The sequence below is a fragment of the Chaetodon trifascialis genome, chromosome 10, assembly GCF_039877785.1.
Source record: "Chaetodon trifascialis isolate fChaTrf1 chromosome 10, fChaTrf1.hap1, whole genome shotgun sequence".
Taxonomy (NCBI): Eukaryota; Metazoa; Chordata; class Actinopteri; order Chaetodontiformes; family Chaetodontidae; genus Chaetodon; species Chaetodon trifascialis.
This window is the reverse complement of record NC_092065.1, coordinates 10,885,463-10,904,569: the sequence shown is the minus strand read 5'-3', so window position 1 is coordinate 10,904,569 and position 19,107 is coordinate 10,885,463. Positions and strand designations below refer to the sequence as shown.

Genomic DNA, 19,107 nt, shown 5'->3' with positions numbered 1-19,107 from the left:
ATACATGGCCATTTACAAGCATATTGCCACAGGGCTTCAGCTTCACAACAGTCCCCAATCTAATAGAAGATAGCATTATTGCATGCAGTCAGAATTATTCACTGCATTACCCACGATTCATAGCATGTATTAACACAAGCAATTTCATGCATATGGATACAGTGGGTCTTAGCAGGGGAGCTCCTGATTGCTCTGAAACTAATTTCACAATCATTAGTTTTGGTGGTGGTGTGAGTGACAGAGTGTATTTACCAGATCTCGGAAAATGACAAGTTCCACGAGCTTTGTGGAGGAAGTTGTGAGGATGAAAGTCTGATCTGTGTGATGCTTTTCAAGAGAAACTGTGCTGTGTCTGTTTGTTAAAGGAAATCTGCTTTCAGTTCCAAACTTTTCCTTTCCAAACACAAAAATAGACAAATAAATAATAAATTATCCAGTGTCCATCACTAATAATATCAATGTCCGCCCATAAAACAGAGCCGCAGTCAGTGGGATCCTTTGTAAATACTGGGCCAAGTACTTGAGGTGGAGGCCATACAGAAAGCCATTTTAGCCTGGAGGTGAAATTAATGAATCATGGCCAAGTGCTGCATTCCATCCATATGTAAGATGAGATATTCTGCAAAGCCTCTGAATCAACTTAATGCTGTTATGGGCCATTGTTCACAATAAACATGTAAATTGTGTTTATGGAATAGCATATAAATCAATTTCAGTGATTCACAAATAAATTATAACAGTGAGTCCTAACCATAGGCCAAAAAAACAAAACAAAACACAAAGCATACACACACAAAGAATGTCCTATGGTTCATAAAACTAAACTATGAAAACACTGTGCATTTTCATGGTAGAATAGGTCTTTTTCACTTTTCAACTTGTCATAATAAAGAAAAGCACAGGTGTCCCTCATAACAATGACAGTGGCTTTGTTCTATTTAAGTGTCCCACTAAAGCAGTGGTGGAAAGTAATTAAGTATATTTACTCAAGTACTGTACTTAGACACAAATTCAAGGTACTTGTACTTCACTTGAATATTTCCATTTTATGCAACTTGATGTTTCTGAAATGAAAAGTTGAGCTCAATCTTAAACATCTGGAGGAATAAAGCTAAATGGAATTCAGCCATCAGTCATGTATTTACACCTGCGTTTTCCTATTTTGACATGCCAAAATATCTTATGTGAAAGGATAATGCTCCTTCACACATTTAAGACGATAGGTAGGATATATGACAGAAAATATTTGCAGTATAACCGCAAAAATCAGCTTGGTGTATGAATATACGGCTTTGGCTGCTGTAGTAATACTTAAACGCCACTAGGTGGTGATATATCATCTATTTTATTGATGCAGATGCTTGTATTTCAGCCAGTGCAAGGATTGGTGTGACAAATCAAGCCTACAGTATATGCCACAGATTTCCCTGCAACTTTGGAAAATAAATCATTGGGATAATATTCTAGATAATAATGTAAAATCAGTGTAGAACATTAGATTAGCTTGTAGCTCACACTCTTCTTAGGAATTAAGAGTTAATGGTAAAGCAAACTCACCAACGAAAGTCACTGTTATTGGTTGATAAATCATTCACGAATGCTTTATAGGTCCTTTAGAAGCCAATAAAAATAAAATGTTTTTGGTTATTAGGCAGGAAATCCATTAATAAATCCTTAATAATTAATGGATTTTCACCTTGTAAAAGGCTGCCATGTTGGCATATGTAAATGTGACTGCTACGTTGTAAATGAATGGCTTTTGGCCCACATGGTCTGCCAATATCTCCGTGAAGTTAACAATCCACCGGAGAGGTCTGCCTGATAAATTGATTAACCTGATAAAACCTGAAGTTGTTTGTCTTAATGGTCTTATGACTGATACATAAAACATTGGTGAATGATTTATTAACCACTCATAAAACCATAAGTGACTTGTTAATCCTTTATAAATGGTGCCTGATTAGAAAGTGCTAAAACTAACTAACATCTGTATGTCAGAGGAGTAAGTTAAATATATAGGATATAGAGAAACACAGTGGTGTATCACCTCTGTGAGTCTGAAGCCGTGAGGAAGCGCATCTGAGGGTGCTTTGGTGTAGGCCAGAGGGAGGCAGAAATGAGGGAGGTCACTCCTGCCCCAGATTTGGAGGTGCCACTGTCTGGGGAGAGATTGATGGCTGCAAGCAACAGATAACAGCTTGCAGTGTGAAGGGTGATTAAAAAAAAGGCATAGATTGTAGGGAGAACCAGACCCCACCCATTTGGGGCTGTGCTGAACAGCCACGTCTGATTCTGACACACTGCAATTAGCTGCTGAGGCAATTACAGGTTTGTGGAGGGTAAATGTGAGCTACTCTGACTTTTTTTTTTTTTTTTTTTATGAGACAATACGCTGGAAGATATCACTCATCCTACAGAATGTGTATTTATAGCAGAACTGTTATCGCAACTGGATGAACAGTTGCTTTAAAAGTTGTCTTAAAACACTTCAGATGTCACGGCAATTTGTCCATATGGACACACATAAGGCATATTTACTCTAATTGCCACTCCATCCTCGTCTAAGTATTGTTGTGACAGCGGCCCAGCTGATCAGGCCCCGGCAACACATCCCGCTTGTTTCCCACGTAACCTATGAGTGGTCCATCACAATGCCATTGTTATCCATCAGATTGTCTGCAGTCATTACTTATTCAGCCAGCCGTCGTGTCTTTTGTCCAAAATCATTCTTCACTCTGTCCCCAAGACCTTCTCCTGCCTGCTGCGGCCCATCTGCCCCCCTGTCTGACACGTACTACACACGAACCCCCCATTTCTCTCTCTCACTCACACACACACACATGCAAAAACTCTCCACGCCAGCTGTCCACCTCATGTCCCCTGGCAGTAAAAGGTGCCGGCCGGCCCTGAGGCAAACCATCAGAGTACACAAGAAAGCAGTGCTCACCGCTCTCCAGCCTGTTTCCTTCACCAATGACAATGACATTTTAAACATTAAGTAAGCCACTTTCAGCTTTACAATTATCTGAACAGCATGACCAAGATGAACACATGAGGATACACAAACTTCTGATCAACACTATATGGGAGAAAGTCTACCACATATGCAACTTGAATCATCTACTGTGAACAGAAAGTCAGCATTTTATAGTGTTTAGGTATCTGAATGTGTCAGCACAATTTTATCCTGCATAAGCAAGATTGAAGTTCAGCTGAAACATTAGTGGACAAATCAATTTGCAGATTGACTGAAAAATAATTGGCAGCTATTTTGCTGTCGTGCCAAAACCCACCTTAAAACTGTGAGGATGTGCTGCCTTTCTTTGTGTTATGTGACAGTAGAAGAGTAGAATATCCTTGGATTTCAGACCGCAAAAACAAACAAAACTGCAAGGTTTGATTTAATTTACAAAACTGATTAAGTCTTTACTCAGTCATTCTTGAAAATAATTGTGATTGATCCATAATGAAAACAATCATTGGTTGCTTGCTTAATTGGCCCTTTGGTGTTTATCATCACTTTGAATAGGGCATAGTTTTAGATACACACAGTTGCCAACTGACTGCCCTGCAGAGAGCCATGAAGGGTCCTTTAATACTAATTTTCAGGTGCCACTGCCAAGATTGCTATAATATTTATTTAAGCAGAAGGAAGTAAGAAGCCATGCCAAATACTTGCTTAAAAATAGACAGCAGTCATTGATGGAGGTTATAAATAGAGGGAAGGAAAAGGGGCTGGTCCTGGACAGGGATATTTATAGCACTGACACACTGCTGTTTACCGGAGGCAGCAGACAGGGGTTCACTTATCAATAACACCATAAAATTCCAAATACTATTGAATGTAGAGTCACCACCCTCGTCCATGTCTGGAAAGATGCATCTGAGGTGAAATGAAATCACTTTTATGAGGGGATCAAAGGGATTACTCCTGTGGGTCTTCTATTCATGGACACAGTAAATGCAAAAGTTGGATCACTTTTCAGAGTCGACATTTCTCTGATTACAACATTTTTTTCCATTTCTTGCCTCTTGAGTCTGATTAATGACTCTGATATGACAAAGATAACTCAGCATAAAGAAAAACTGAGTGAAGGAGACTTTCTTCTACAAAGTGCAAGTCATATCTGAATTTGGAAGAAAAGCAAATAGCCCAAACCCAGTGGTGTAGAGGTAGTTTATTAGATAGAAGGCTCTTATCATTGCACTGTTTTACTCTTTATTTTCCCCTGCAGCTTAATCAGAACCATGGACTTGAAAAGAAGCTGCTTCCTTATATCAGCTACGTTACAATGTTTAATTTAGTGGCGGTGCTGTAATGTGCAGAAAAATAGACATAAGCTGCATGTGTCCTACACACTTGTTTGATACAGGTGGAGGACAGACCAGCTGACTGAGGAGCAGGAGGAGGGGCAGGCAGACAGCCCGGCTGGCGGAGGAGCTGCTCCGCTCCGACAGACGGCCAACTTGAGCGGAGGGAACCTGCGACGCAAGCCGCTGCTGCGGAGTCCCCGGCAGCGACCAGCCACCGGTCTGTCTGGGAGTTTAGCGAGCCAAGCTAACGAGCTGACTTAGTCCTTGTTATACCGGGACGACACACGTGCTGTTAGAAAACGAGGCTGTGGAATTAAACCAGAGTACTGTAATATTTTTTTAAGTTTCAATTTAAAATGTCTATATTACCGTTCACTCCTCCAATCGTGAAGAGGCTCCTTGGCTGGAAGAAGGGAGAGCAAAACGGGCAAGAGGAGAAATGGTGCGAAAAGGCTGTCAAAAGTCTTGTCAAGAAGTTGAAGAAGACGGGACAGTTGGACGAGTTGGAAAAAGCCATCACAACACAGAATGTCAACACGAAATGCATAACCATACCCAGGTAACGACACACACGGAGCTAACTAGCTGCCTTGTAGTAAGCTATGCTGGCAAGCTAGGAGTTGATGACAGCTAACGTTAGCCAGGTGGCTTGCTAGTTAGCTTGAGCAAATATTAGAAGCACAGTGCTTTGTAAGTGAAGCTGTTTCCTTTGTTAACTTATTAACGCTAACTTTGGCAAGTTAATGACTAGATTTACTGATGTGGATGTGATTGCTTTGATGCTATGCAGTGGGGGTTGATTGCATTGATGGTTAGCTCTTGCTGCCATAGTAAAACCAGTAGTACACAGTAGAGCTAATATTAGCTGAAGAGTACAAACTTAACCTGTTTTGCGGCTTATCGTTATTTGTCTAATTTTCTTGTGCACACGAGTAGCAGCCAATTAGCATTTTATTACTCTGAAATACCGGTACATGGCAAACTGTCCCGAATTTCACTTATCACTGTAAGTCAGCTCAGACATATCTATTAACATAATGTTGTTTTCTATCGTTCGTGTGATCAGCTAGCATTGCCGGTGGACCAACGGTAACATACAGCTGAATCTGTATGAATGTGACCGACAGGAATAGTTAGTGTCCCTCAAGTATCCAAGCAAGTTTAGAAAAAGGTCTAACCAAGTTTCACCCACTGACATTGCAGCTGTGGGACATTTAGTGCTACATAAACAAGTATGTCCACAGTTCACACGTGTGATGAAGAGGAGAAGGGGTGGCTTGGCGAAGCAGATCTCTGACTCATAGAGGATGTTTAGACTGGAGTTTGTGTACTCTGGGAAAAGTTGGACTGAGGTCTTGGTTTGGGATTCTCCATATGGGACACCCATCTGTCTAAGACCAGAAACTCGTAGTTTACTGACATATGAGGTGGATTTTTTGGTTGTGATGCAGAGCTGTGCATACAAACAGTTGTGTTCCCAGAGGTCTGGATGAGTCAACAAACGTTGATCATGTGTTTTCTGTGGGTTGGATGTTCAATCAAAATATTGTGCAGTTGAATTTGTTTACTTGTTTGACACTGTCTTCAGTCAGCAGTAACTCTGTAAATGAGACTGGCTTGAATTCTTGTTTCCATCTGTTGTCCTGGACAGACCTCAAAATGTTGAAATGAAAATGAGACTTTTCACCAGAAGCGACAGTGATAACATCACACTCTTTTCATGTCTATTGATGTTTTTTTCTTTCTACCCTTTGTTCCTATATAAAATAAATGAGGTAGGGGGAGATCTCGTCCATGCTGGTATAAAGCATTGTAGGAGGAACTAGAATACACTCCTCAGTGACTTCTGTAATTGCTAAGTATCTTTATCCAATGAATATTCAGTCAGGTAGCTTGTAGGTTTGATTGCTAATAAGACCGAGTCTCCCATGATGGTGTGTATAGAAGTCAGAGCATGGGTGTTAACCTACATTAAAAACCTTTTCTCACTTTATGGGAATGTGCTCCGGGCTCTAGGGAGGGCGTGGGCCACTGTTTTGATTGTGGTTCAGTCGGTGGGTCCAGCGTCTGTAGGTTTACAGAATAACAGCTGTCCTGCTATCTGTTGGAGATACAGAGATACAGTGGTTGTGTGCTACAGCAGGCCCACTGTGTGCTGTACTTTCATCACCTCCTGTTATGTGGCTCAGGGAGAAAGGGGTTGTCAGCATTTAAAGGGGTCAAATGCGGGCCTGAGGCACTAGAGTGTACTCAGCCAATAGAAAATTATGTACTACAACATCTGCATTGTGTTAACTGAGAGCAGATCAATTTTCTGTGTCTCATGCAGTATGTGTGTATGAGAGATTTATTACACCAGTGAACATTTTGACTTGTTTGTTGAAAAGGAAAACATGCATATTCTTGTTTCAAGCTCTGTGTGTTGACTCTTGATAGTAAAACGTCTATATAAATTAAATGTTTTGCCAGTGTTGCAGTTTCTACAGAATGTAATGAAGCATGTAGCATGGACTTTCCATAACTGCCTGTTTTAATCTATGGTGGATAATTTACTGGCTTTAAATTGATGGACCAAAGCAATAGTTTTTTTTTTTTGGTCCAAATGAACCAAAGTTATTAAAAACACTTTTGGGAGTGCATTTTTACCTTTATTTGAAAATGGGCAGCAGGGAGATGACAAAACATGAGGGGATGGAGAAAACAGGAACAGTAAGCAACAGAGGTTTTCCAGCTGGACTGAAACTAGGGACATTGTAATCAGAGCCTGTTGCATGTGTTTTAACTGCTGGTTTTCCCATTCTTCACATGTTTCTTCATTTTCAGGCACAGGACAGTACACACAAGTGCTGGTAGAAACTCTTTAACTGGAAGTGGTTTCTTTCCCACTCAGGATAATCACAGGATAAGAGGTGCTGTATTGGTGTTGAGATGCCTGTGAATCCTTGGCTGCTGTGCGGTTGTTGTTTTTTCTGGTGAATAAGAGACAGCTGGGTGTCAGAGTGGTCCTCATGTCAGAGTGCCAGGTCTAAATCTAAGAGGCAGGACATAGCCCAGGCCAACCTCAGCAGACGCATAGGAACGCTGACCTTAGCTGACCCCTCAAATACACCCTCTATGCAAGAGGCAGTGCCAGAAGATGAGTCTGAACCCATCTCTTTTGGGGTGGTCTCTGATGCAGTCTGAAAGCTTGAATTGTTTGAATAGCTGGCAGAGGTGGTGGTGGTGGTGGTCTGTGGTGTGCTTCCCACGTAGTGTCTTTGCTTGCTAGAGGTAAATATGATTTTTTTTCTTATTTTGGTGAAAATTGTGTCAAAGCCTGTTCATTTAAATCCATTGCTTGATTCAGGGCTATCAGAGTGAATAGCAGTGCATTAGACACCAACACCAACCACAATGGGACAGCCTTAATATCTAACAACAGCTGACCATGCAAATGACATACAATTATGGTATATTATTTAAAATTGTGTATATATTTTGAGCTTTAAACCTGTGATTTAGGAGTTTGTGTTTTGTCTTGGAACATTTTGCCGGTCCTTTTTCCCCTTACCTTGTATGAAAGTGGCAGTGGGAGTTTGTTATTGCAGGTGTCTCTTGTCATTGAGATGAGATGGTCTGAGAGCTCTGCACTTAAAGTGTAATTTCAGTTGCAATACATCTCATTCTGTCTGAAACTAAAATAACAGATAAGGCTTAACGTTGTCTTGAGTTTTCTAGATTTTGCCAAGTGTTTGACCTCATCATCAGCTTATATATAGCCTAACTTCTATCTATCTATCTATCTATCTATCTATCTATCTATCTATCTATCTATCTATCTATCTATCTATCTATCTATCTATCTATCTATCTATCTATCTATCTATCAAGTATAATATTTTGAGTGTTAAACTCTAATTTGCTTTGCTGGTCACCTTGAGAGAGGCACCAAGCATGCTTTAACTTGTCTGCCTTAAAGCTGCAGCAGGTAACTTGTATAAAAGTAATTTTTTGTCATATTTGCTAAAACTGTCCTAATGTCCAGACAGCAGTACATGAAACATGTAATCTGTGAAAAAAAACTGGCTCCATTGGTGCTCCCACTGTGATTTGCAAGAATCCACTGCGCCCGACACAAAACAACCAATCAGAGCCCGAGGAGCGTCTGAGGGAGTGTCTGACATCTGTCAATCACTACTCACACAAGCCACGAACCGCCCCCTCCCTCCGCTCATGCTGCCGACTGCTGCTTGGTCAAACAGCTCTGTGATCAGTGTTAGGGGGCTAGTGAAAGCTATGGCGGAGCAACAGCCACCTGCAAAGGAGAAACTGTCCATACCGCCGCTGCCAACAACAGCAGATACGGCTAAGACAACAAATAACCATAAAGCTAACATGGTGATTGTTACAGTAAGACTTCGCAGCGCGTACTGTATGTTATGTAGCAGCTGGTCAGAGTTAGCTTGTTTCCGATGCTAAGGCTGACGTTACTGGTTGTCACGGCAGCCATGCAGACGCTGTGGGGAGGAGGGGCTTGGAGGCAGGGCAAGAGTGCAGCGGAGAGGGAGGGGGAGTGACGTCGAACTTGTGTTGGTTCAAACTTTCAGGCTAAGTCTGCTCTCCTCTCGATCTTACCAACTGCAGATTTGAACCCCCGAGTCCTCTGTGACATACTTTGCAGGAGGCCAAGCCCGTGGCAGAGAATGAGAGCCATATGTTTCTTATCTGACAGTGCAACAATGAGCTGAACTGTTTTTGAGCTCTGCTGGAAAAAAGCCATCACCACACTGGATTCTATGTGAGGGGAGATATCCAACATCTGTAGTCCCTCCTTTCCCTTTTTAGTCATTTCAGTTTGGTATATGGCTACACTTCACAGGTACAAAACACTGTGGATATGAGGTTCCATCACATTGCTCTCTTTCTATGGTCACTGAAATCTACAAAATTCATAGTTGGACTGTATTACGCCTTTATTAAAACATGCACTTTGGCCATGTTTGACTTGTAGTAGACAGCTTTTGTATTTGAACATCACCACCACCATTTGCCATCAGTTTCCATAGACTTTGCTGCTAGCCTGTTGTTTGTATTCTGAAATGATTATTTGTTGTTGGTGTCTGCATCTTACTGTGGTTCAGACAGCCGATGTTTCCCTGACCCATGCTGCTGTGTGGGAAGAGCTGAGGGAAGGGTTGGCAAAAATGCTGTCTTTCATACTTAAAGTATTTTAATACAGTAAAAGAAAAAGCATACACGGCATAAGCAGTGTTGGAAAAATGATTATTTTGAACTGGTCTTGCTTCAGTAAAATGCTTGTGGTCTTCTCTCTATTTGGAACTATGAAATATATTAAAGGTCAAAACCTATAATTCCAAAACACAACTTCAATCATAGTGAGGGCACAGAGCAAATCAACACATTGATTGATTACACTGAACGTGCATGCACTGCTACAGTCTTTTTGGTGGTGTGTTTCAGATCTTTAGATGGGCGTCTCCAGGTCTCCCACAGAAAAGGTCTTCCTCATGTCATCTACTGTCGCTTATGGCGCTGGCCAGACCTGCAGTCCCACCATGAGCTGAGGGCTGTCGACCACTGTGAATTTGCCTTCCACACCAAGAAGGATGAAGTCTGCGTCAACCCCTACCACTACCAGAGGGTGGAGACACCAAGTAAGTGCAGTTAATTGCTACATGATCCAAATGACTGTATTTAAAATAATACTTTTGCATACAATCTGTAATGAATATCTGTGTCTCCAGTTTTGCCTCCTGTCCTCGTTCCACGACATACAGACATCCCTGCAGAGTTTCCACCATTGGATGACTACAGCCCATCCATCCCTGAGAACACCAACTTCCCTGCTGGCATTGAGCCCCAGAGTAACTATATTCCTGGTAAGAAACACAGCTCCATTATTTTTGTGCATGGAACTTAAAAGTCCGTAAACTCTTTTTTTAGCAATTGATTATTTACCGTGTGCTGAAAAATATGTACCCGAATGCAGCATTTACAATTAGTACTGGTTATTGTAGGAACTTGGGGAACAAAATGGAACAGAAAAACCTTTCTTGGTAAATTTCAATTGCTTTGATATTTTTTGCCTCCAATGTTCAAGGTTGGCTTAAAATTAATACACACAAAAAAACAAAAAGCGGTAAAGCATTCGTTAAGTTGTTTCAGCATTTGAAAACACACCAAACCTTTGGAATGCTGAGCTTAATCTTTGTCTGTTATAGAAACTCCCCCACCAGGGTATCTGAGTGAGGATGGTGAGACAAATGATCACCAGCTCAATCACAGCATGGACACAGGTGAGTCACGTGACGGTACACACAATTCAAGCACATACTGTTCTAATTATGCCTTATCGGGATCATGAACGAGTCCTCTATTACTGCTCTATTTTAGGTTCACCCAGCCTGTCGCCCAATCCTGTGTCACCCACAAACAGTAATCTTGGTAAGCAAAACCAAAGGGTTCAGCTCTGCTTGCAGAGCATATCATTTGTTAAGTGTAGTTAATTGGTTGATAGCAATGACATTGGGTAAGGTATAATACTGCCTATACTGCGGCCTTTTCCCAACAAACTGGCGTGCGTAATCAAATTACATGTCTCAGTCAGTCATTTACTATGTTATTGATTTTTGTTCTTGCTTTTCTGTTTAATACATCATTGAATGTAGGCCATGTCAGATATGACTCTCCTCACTCTTTCACTACTTTCTGTATAGTGGACACTCAATAGTTCACACAGTAACTTGAGATTTCAAACACTTACTTATCATCATCATTTTGCATCATCACTGACAGTTGTTGAGTTGACCAGCTGGAATTTTGTCATCTATAAAATGCAGCGCAATGTATTGTGGGATTTTTCAGTGCACCACATCATGAACTCATCTACACACTCAAAATTTGGACACTAAAATAAAATGGTGGACAGTAAATGTAGTGCACTACAATGACATGGCTTTGGTGGTGGCATCCTGGTGGCTCAGCTGGCTAAGACACATGCTGTATACCATGTACATATACTGTAGACTGTCAGAGTATATACGTAGGAGCAGATCTGGAGACTGTTTAATCTGAATCATCCTGAAACAAAGGACCCATCCCAACCTGACTGTACCTGATTACTGTACCATTGTCAGAACAAGTCAGTAAATCAAAAATAGCTGATGGTGCTGTTCATCTAAAGTGCGCAGACAGTCAGATTTGAATATCTTTGTAAGGGTGAGCGTGTTTGTGTCTGTGAGAGACAGATGAGCAATTTACAAGAGCAGTGGACTAAGTCTGGGAGGCATAGCCTCAGGGCAGTAACAGAGTAAGAGTGCTATGAATGGACTCTTTGTCTACGGTCTGTCCATGTCTGTGGAAAAGCCAGCAACAGAAAGCTCAAGGTAATGCAATAATAATAATATCCGGTTGCCAGGTTATTCTATCTATGTGGAAAGCCACCAGGAGGTCATCGTTAGAAAAATAAATACGCACGTCATGTCTCGGCCATTCATGGCTGGGGCCATGAGGGTCATGGGAAAGAGCTCTTGAAGAGAAATCAAAGGGAAACTTTATCAGCAGTGAGCATCTCCACAGTCAAATTGCTTGTTCGACTACAAAGCAGTTTACCTGTTCTCATGATCTTCGTAATTCTTTTTTCATGGACCTAACAGGAGCATGTATTTCTGGTAATGTCTCTCCATCTACTACCCCCCCACCCCCCACCCCAACCTCTGCTCATGCAGACTTACAACCTGTGACGTACTGCGAGTCTGCCTTCTGGTGCTCTATCTCCTACTATGAGCTGAACCAGCGTGTAGGAGAGACCTTCCATGCCTCCCAGCCCTCCCTCACAGTAGATGGATTCACAGACCCCTCCAACTCTGAACGCTTCTGTCTGGGCTTGCTGTCCAACGTCAACCGCAACTCAGCAGTCGAGCTCACACGCAGACACATAGGTACTCATTTTATTTCAGAGGAGCCGCATAAGCTCTGGTGTGATTTGCCTTTTTTATTTGTGAGCTGAGGGAAAACCTTCTCTCTTCCCCTTCCAGGACGGGGCGTGAGGTTGTACTACATTGGGGGAGAGGTGTTTGCTGAGTGTCTCAGTGACAGTGCCATCTTTGTGCAGAGTCCCAACTGCAACCAGCGCTATGGCTGGCATCCTGCCACTGTCTGCAAAATACCGCCAGGTTAGCATGACAGGATGCACACAAACACATGAAGCCATTAGAGGCAAAATGACAAGAGCATAATTGTGTTCCAGTAAGCCTAATAAATCTTTATTTTGCAGGCTGCAACCTGAAGATCTTCAACAACCAGGAGTTTGCTGCTCTGCTCGCCCAGTCAGTCAACCAGGGCTTCGAGGCGGTCTACCAGCTCACCAGGATGTGCACCATTCGCATGAGTTTTGTCAAGGGTTGGGGAGCTGAGTATAGGTAAATAAAAACATTTCAACGTGCTTTGGAAATGTACTTGTTATTGACTAAATGTGTGTTTATGCAGTATATAACAGTTAAAGGGCCTGCAGAAGTTAATAAGACAAATATATAATATGCTGTTTGCTAAAGATGCCATATTAAAGTGACATAGATCTAGGCCATTCTCCAGTGAGGTAACATCCAGTATAATAAAAGGAGGCATTGTTTCTTAATTCTGTTAAAAGTATTTCTTATTTTTTATAATTTAGTACTTGAGATTCCACCGAAAATACCAGCATATAGAATCTGACGGTCAGATTCGAGTTACATTGAACTGACTGAATAAGTGACCACAGCCTCCTTCTGTCACATTTGTTTTTTTCCTTTCTTCTCTCATACGGTGCTAGGTACTTGGATAAACTTGGAGGCTGTCAGGTCTGAGTAAGCCCCAGAGTGTGAGAAGGGGGGGGCAGAGAATTTAAGGCGGTCTGAAGTGAACCGGCCCCTCTCTGCTTAGGGCGACTCGCTTGGTGGAAGACATCACGCTGCAGACACAACAGCACATAAAGCCATTTAAAGCCAAGACCAGGCACACAGTGTACCTTTCCCTTCTCGCTTCTTGTGTAAACTTTGCTGTTTGTTCACTTTGCTGTTCCTATATCAGCTTTCCAAGGTGGAATAAAGCACGCAGGCCATATGCTGTTGTCTTTGTTTGAGCCTGTTTAAATTTGTTAGTAAACTAAAGTTTTAAGTGTCTTGGTTTAAGAGCTCATCACGCACACATGTAGGACACACTTGTTTCATTAAGCTGTTTGCCCCAGACCCCAGAAAAAGTAAGAGGGCCTTGATGTTGATGGTCAGGGTAATTATGAAATTAAGGAGTGTTGTGCACAGATGGGAGCACACTTGGAAAGTAGAGAGAGGGTGAAGGGGGAGGGAGCTGCTGTGAGTCTGCAAGAGAGGGTTGAGTAACGGAGGAAGAATGCAGGGGACATGGAGTGGGAGGTGAACACATTTCAGACACCCTTTGCAAGGGGGATTCCCACGGGACTGTTAGTGGCACGTGTTAAATTTCTGGCACTGAACACGTTGGAGAAAACCATCTCTGATAGAAACTTGAATGACTTGAGAAATAGCCTGTACAGTCGGCCTCAGTGCTGCCTCTCATTCAGCTGAAACTGAGAAGGCTGTCTCTTTGGATTGACTGCAATGAAGTTACATTAACAGTGACATGTCTCAGGGATGTTAAATGGATGGTACGATGATGTTGTATGAAAAGCTATCAGTAATGACAAACCCCCGTTGACCCGCTCTTTCTCTGTACCCTGCAGACGTCAGACAGTGACCAGCACCCCCTGCTGGATAGAGCTGCATCTCAACGGCCCTTTGCAGTGGCTGGACAAGGTCCTGACACAGATGGGCTCTCCCAGCATCCACTGCTCCAGTGTGTCGTAGGAGCAGCACATGCTTTCCAGAAACCCTCCTTCCCCTCCAAACACTTACACACAAACCACATTGGAAAACTCAAGCGTCTCTTAGTGACGACACAGGAAGAGATGCCATTCATCAGATCAACGAATCCCTCTCCTCACTCGCTGTCTCTAACATTTCACCTCACATCTAGAGCACTTTCCTTAGTACCATTTAGTGTCTGCATTTGATGGTAATTTTAGGACTTGTACATTGTTTTGTTTTCATGTGTTCAACGGCAGCCACAGGGTATTTTCAATAGGTTTCAAAAGACTAACCACATTTTCGTCATTATTCATTCAGACATTATTCATGTCTATGCTTAGTGGTGTATTTTCTTTTTCTTTTAATAAGGGAGATCGAAATGTTTATCTTCCAAGTTGAAGTTCTGGTGCAGTTTCAGCTTTGTCACCTTTTACATGTTTCAAAACATTTTTGATTCTATGAATTAGCTAAAATTACAAATACGCTGTCATCAGTGGTGTTTTCAGTGTCCCAGTACCACTCTTTGTAATCGCTGAATTGGGAGGCTTATTTATCAATTGAACCATAAATTAACATAAAAAATGTAATTCTGAGTCGTTGTTAAATAGAATATATTTAATTAATATTTTAAGTACAAGGTACTTTGCCCATACTGATTTATCAGTATTGATGAAAGTGTCAGTTATCTGATTGATCATGTAATTGGTATTTTATCTAACAAAATATAGACATTAGCACCATTGTTTCTTGAAAAGAACCCTTGTATGAAAACTATTTTGCTCAGTGAAAGAGACATTTTATAAGTTATTTTTGCATACTGTCCTGCATGGGAATATATTTTTTTTAATGCCTCAATATAATTGTACATAAATATTTATAGCTTGTGATTTCTTGTAGTCATGCATTGCTTGAAACAGTGGACCTGACTGACCTCTGGCATGAGTAGATTCACAAAAGGACTTGGTCAACTGGTTCTTTGCTGTGACACTTAGAACCACCGTACCAGATATTACTGTTAGTTCATAATAGAAACATAGTGTGAAAAACAGTATGAGTGATCATAGGGGACTGGTAGAATTTAGGCACAGTGTGACTTCAGCGTGAAGGGTCCTCACTCGCACTAACTGAGGCTGTGGTAAATGCAGGTCTTTTCACATATTACCAACTATTAGCCAGTAGTACACTGTACTCTTCGTGGGTACATGATGCACTTCCGACTTAGTTTGTTGATCAGTGTAAAGCTTTAGTTCTCGTGGTAGTTTGCTTGTCCAGTAAATAATGTATATCACATGTACATCGCTACAATATAAGGCATGTAATACGCTTGCAGTCTTTGGACATTGTCTATGAAGCCACCATATTTATCCTGCACTTACTTACAGTACATAAGTCTGAGTCACCATGTAATCCACTTAAACTGTTACATGGTGCTAAATCGAAATACTGTGTACTGCAGTGCATTAGGTAGTTGGTAGATCTGTATCAGTACATGTTCCTTGGTATTTTTAGTTGGTGGTTTTCAGTTCCAAGTCTTATGTACATGTTTGTTCATGTAGCCTAATATTTGTTCTCAAATGACCATTGTTTTGTTATCTGTGAAAATTTAATAAATTGCAACTGAGTAAAAAATCACTTTTGAGCCAATGTTTTTTTTAAGCATGGCTTGTAATAAATGGTGTCATTGTGCAACTGTCAGTTGAGAATTCAACCCTAAGGCAACTTTTGAGGTTGTACTTTGTGGTGGTATTTTGTTGGATGGCATATTGTAAGCGTCACATGCAAATGTAAACGACAAATGACAAAATACTTCACCCTTCAGTGTGTCCAACACAGCACAGGGAATGAACATTTCATTTATTGGAGAGGTACTCCATTGGAGCATACAGGTGTTCCTATTTTTCTGCTCTGCATATTTTTTCTTTATAAGAATGAATTAGCTGTATGTAACCATGGAGCGCAAGAGTCTTGTGTTCACATAAATACGCCACACTCACACTACAGAGCAGAAAATTTAAAATCACAAGTTTTTATGTTGATTAAACAGAATGTGCATTAAATGTTTTTCAACTCTTCTAAGGATAAGGCACATTATGTCACTTGCTAAAATATGTGACAACTGTACCTAAAGGACATATACAGAAATCAAAGCCCACATAGTTTAATATTGTTTTTCCACCTGCAACACCATTATGTGTTGAGGTACACTCAGGGTTTGAAGCATAGCAATGGGCCCAAGGGAGAAGACTGAGGGTGAGGGCCATCCATTGGCTCTCTTCTCTCCCTAATCAAGATATTCAACTGTTTCTCACTATACATCAGTATTGCAATCATTTAAGGATCAAAAGTTTCTAAATATGACTATGCCTACAGTGACATCTGTAAGCATCTCCACCTTCCAGGTGCAAAAAGCAAGTCAAAGGGCGCTGGATCTTGTGGGAGCCCCAGGAGAGCAGAGGAGGAGGATGAGGAGAAAAGAGACCGAGTCACAGGTAGATACTTTTAGCTTTCCTCGCCCGATGATAACCCGTCTATCTCATCATCATCGCCACCGATGGCCATCCAAAATGCTTTTGCTACCTGGAAAGCAGATTTAGTGTTGATATTGGACTATAAATAAACATGTTCACCAAGTAGAAATATACAATTCACAGAGCCAATCAAGGATTCACCCTGGAACATGGCTACTGAAACAAGCTACTGCTCCTACAAATTAGATTTGAACAAAAGTCTTGGTGTCTTGTAACTGGGGATGAATAAAGTTGCTTACCTTCTCTGCATGAACCTTTCTCTGCTCATGAGGTAATGAGGATGCTTTGTCTGCAGGTTGAAAGTCAGAGAAAACCAAAACATCAAACAACATCAGCTGTACAAATATTTGACCTCCACACCAACAATGAGAGCAAGGTACAAACACACCAAAATCATAATGCTTTAAAGGGGGCCATCAGAGGCTGCGGGGGGTTTTGTAGACAAATTCACATGTTTGCTTTTCATTTCTAAATTACCTTTCATTTCTTTTAATTTGGTGAAGAGGCGCTCAAAGTTATCCACATCTGCATCTCCAGCTGTGAGATTAGCGAGCTCCTGAATGTCCAAATCAGTCATTGCATCTGAGAGAATCAACACAATAAATTAAAATATCCATCTTTTGGGTGCGCATACTGAGGAAAATGTACCAGCAGGATCAACCTCAGTAGCAAAAAGAGGTTTCATCAGGAGTTCACTTACCAACTACTGTGTCTCCCTGTGTGTCTGTGTTTGTACTGCTCTCTGTATGGTTCGCTTCCTCACTAACAAGTGAGCCCTCTATTGGCAAACTGGAAGACTGCAGCAGAAAAGGAGCAGGGTTAACATACCTCCTCCAAAACAGTCAGATTGATAATCCCATTTAGAAAAACATGGATTGATATACATGAGACAAAAGTAATAAAACACTGAACGATAATTTTAATTATTATAATGAAAATGGTTACACAAAATTGCCACTGACTGGAGGATCTTGACAGCTGTGTGGGCGTGGGTTGTTGTGTCTGGAGGCCACCAAACTACTCATCAGACCAAAGCCCTGATTGTGCCCTATGAAGCACAGATATAACCAGTCACATACCATATATGCAAAGAGATAAATTAAACAGTCAGAGGAAAGTTCAATGTGTAACTATGTTGATGTCATCTCACCATCTTTCATCTCCACACTGGACCACACGTTGGCATTGAGGGCCTGGACAATCCTCTTTACTCCTGTGGATTCTGGAAAGTCATCTGATGAAGGCAACAAAGAGAATGAGGACACAAATATGAGCAAAACATGAACAGTGAAAACCTAAATGTATTCAATGTCATTGGAAAACTGACCATCCTCATCTGGCAGCTCCTGCGGATTGAGCTCCACCAGCTCAAAGGCATGGGCCAAACACCACTGTTGTGCTTCATGTCTGGTCACCCCTAGAATACAAATCAAAGTTCAGCTGCCATACAATACCCTGCAAAATTATATTCCAGGGATCTCTGCTTTCACACATAGCGGGACAACTTACCATTTTCACAGACTCTGTCACACACCAGAATGAGCACCTCTGGAGCCAGATCTTCCACCACCGATATCCAAGGGTGCAGTTTTTCCAGACCATCCTTCTGCAAACACCATGCAGGTGTAATAAATGATACACATGTACCACAGGATATACTGCTGAGATTTTCAAACTATGCTTTATTGTTAAGTCGCTTACCACTGTGCTGTCAAAATAAGCGATGAAAGCCTGCATGGACTGAGCGATCTCCGATGACATTTGATAAGTGCTCGGTACAACACATAGTCTGACATCTGCTGTATAATATTTGTTGTTGATGGTCCATGGGTACCAAGCTACTGATTCTTCTCTCTTGATCGGCTCAGGCAAAGTCTTCGAATTGAGGATCTCTGAGGTAAAAACACATGTTAAAAAAATCACACATACAAACATAGACATTACGTTAGGCTAAGGTGCACTGCTTGCTTTCACTGTGACGGCGACAACCTGTAGAAATGTACTAAACCTCCTTTAGCCTGACCATTGCTGTTTCTATAACAGCACCACAAAAAGAAATCATTGAACTAACTTGACAACCTGAGACAAACGGGTTATTAAGCCGTATTAGCATCATACAGTAGCTATCAAATGGTATCTATCATGCTAAGAGTAAGTTAGCTTCGTTTAAGGTTAGCCTGTTTGCCAATCCTGCACATTAAGCTTTGTTAAACGTACGTTTTATCAGCTCTTCTTCTTTAAAAGCATTGTCACAGCTGGTGATGAGCACACATGGAATTGTAATCTCTGTGTTTTCTTCTAAGGACGACATTTTTACAATATTTCGGACAAGCTTCTGCAGCTGCTAGCTTAGCGTGACGTTAAACAACTTTGATAACCTTTCAACTCTGAGCCGCTGCGACGGTCTC

At 41.4% G+C, this 19,107-nt stretch overlaps 2 protein-coding genes across 2 annotated transcripts; one reads left to right on the top strand and one right to left on the bottom strand.

Moving 5' to 3' along the window:
- The first annotated feature begins 4,402 nt into the window (after nucleotides 1–4,402).
- Nucleotides 4,403–15,801, top strand: smad3b (SMAD family member 3b). The gene is made up of 9 exons (XM_070972125.1): nucleotides 4,403–4,873; nucleotides 9,775–9,968; nucleotides 10,059–10,193; nucleotides 10,536–10,610; nucleotides 10,708–10,758; nucleotides 12,042–12,254; nucleotides 12,351–12,488; nucleotides 12,590–12,734; nucleotides 14,048–15,801. The coding sequence occupies exons 1-9, from the start codon at nucleotides 4,671–4,673 to the stop codon at nucleotides 14,169–14,171; spliced, it is 1,278 nt and encodes a 425-aa protein (XP_070828226.1). The 5' UTR covers nucleotides 4,403–4,670; the 3' UTR covers nucleotides 14,172–15,801.
- Nucleotides 15,802–15,976: 175 nt separating this feature from the next.
- aagab (alpha and gamma adaptin binding protein) lies at nucleotides 15,977–19,088 on the bottom strand. Its single transcript, XM_070972206.1, has 10 exons — nucleotides 18,917–19,088; nucleotides 18,401–18,591; nucleotides 18,209–18,305; nucleotides 18,027–18,116; nucleotides 17,850–17,933; nucleotides 17,662–17,747; nucleotides 17,400–17,496; nucleotides 17,177–17,281; nucleotides 16,939–16,988; nucleotides 15,977–16,748 (listed from the first exon to the last, which is right to left on the bottom strand). The coding sequence occupies exons 1-10, from the start codon at nucleotides 19,008–19,010 to the stop codon at nucleotides 16,671–16,673; spliced, it is 972 nt and encodes a 323-aa protein (XP_070828307.1). The 5' UTR covers nucleotides 19,011–19,088; the 3' UTR covers nucleotides 15,977–16,670.
- Nucleotides 19,089–19,107: the final 19 nt, after the last annotated feature.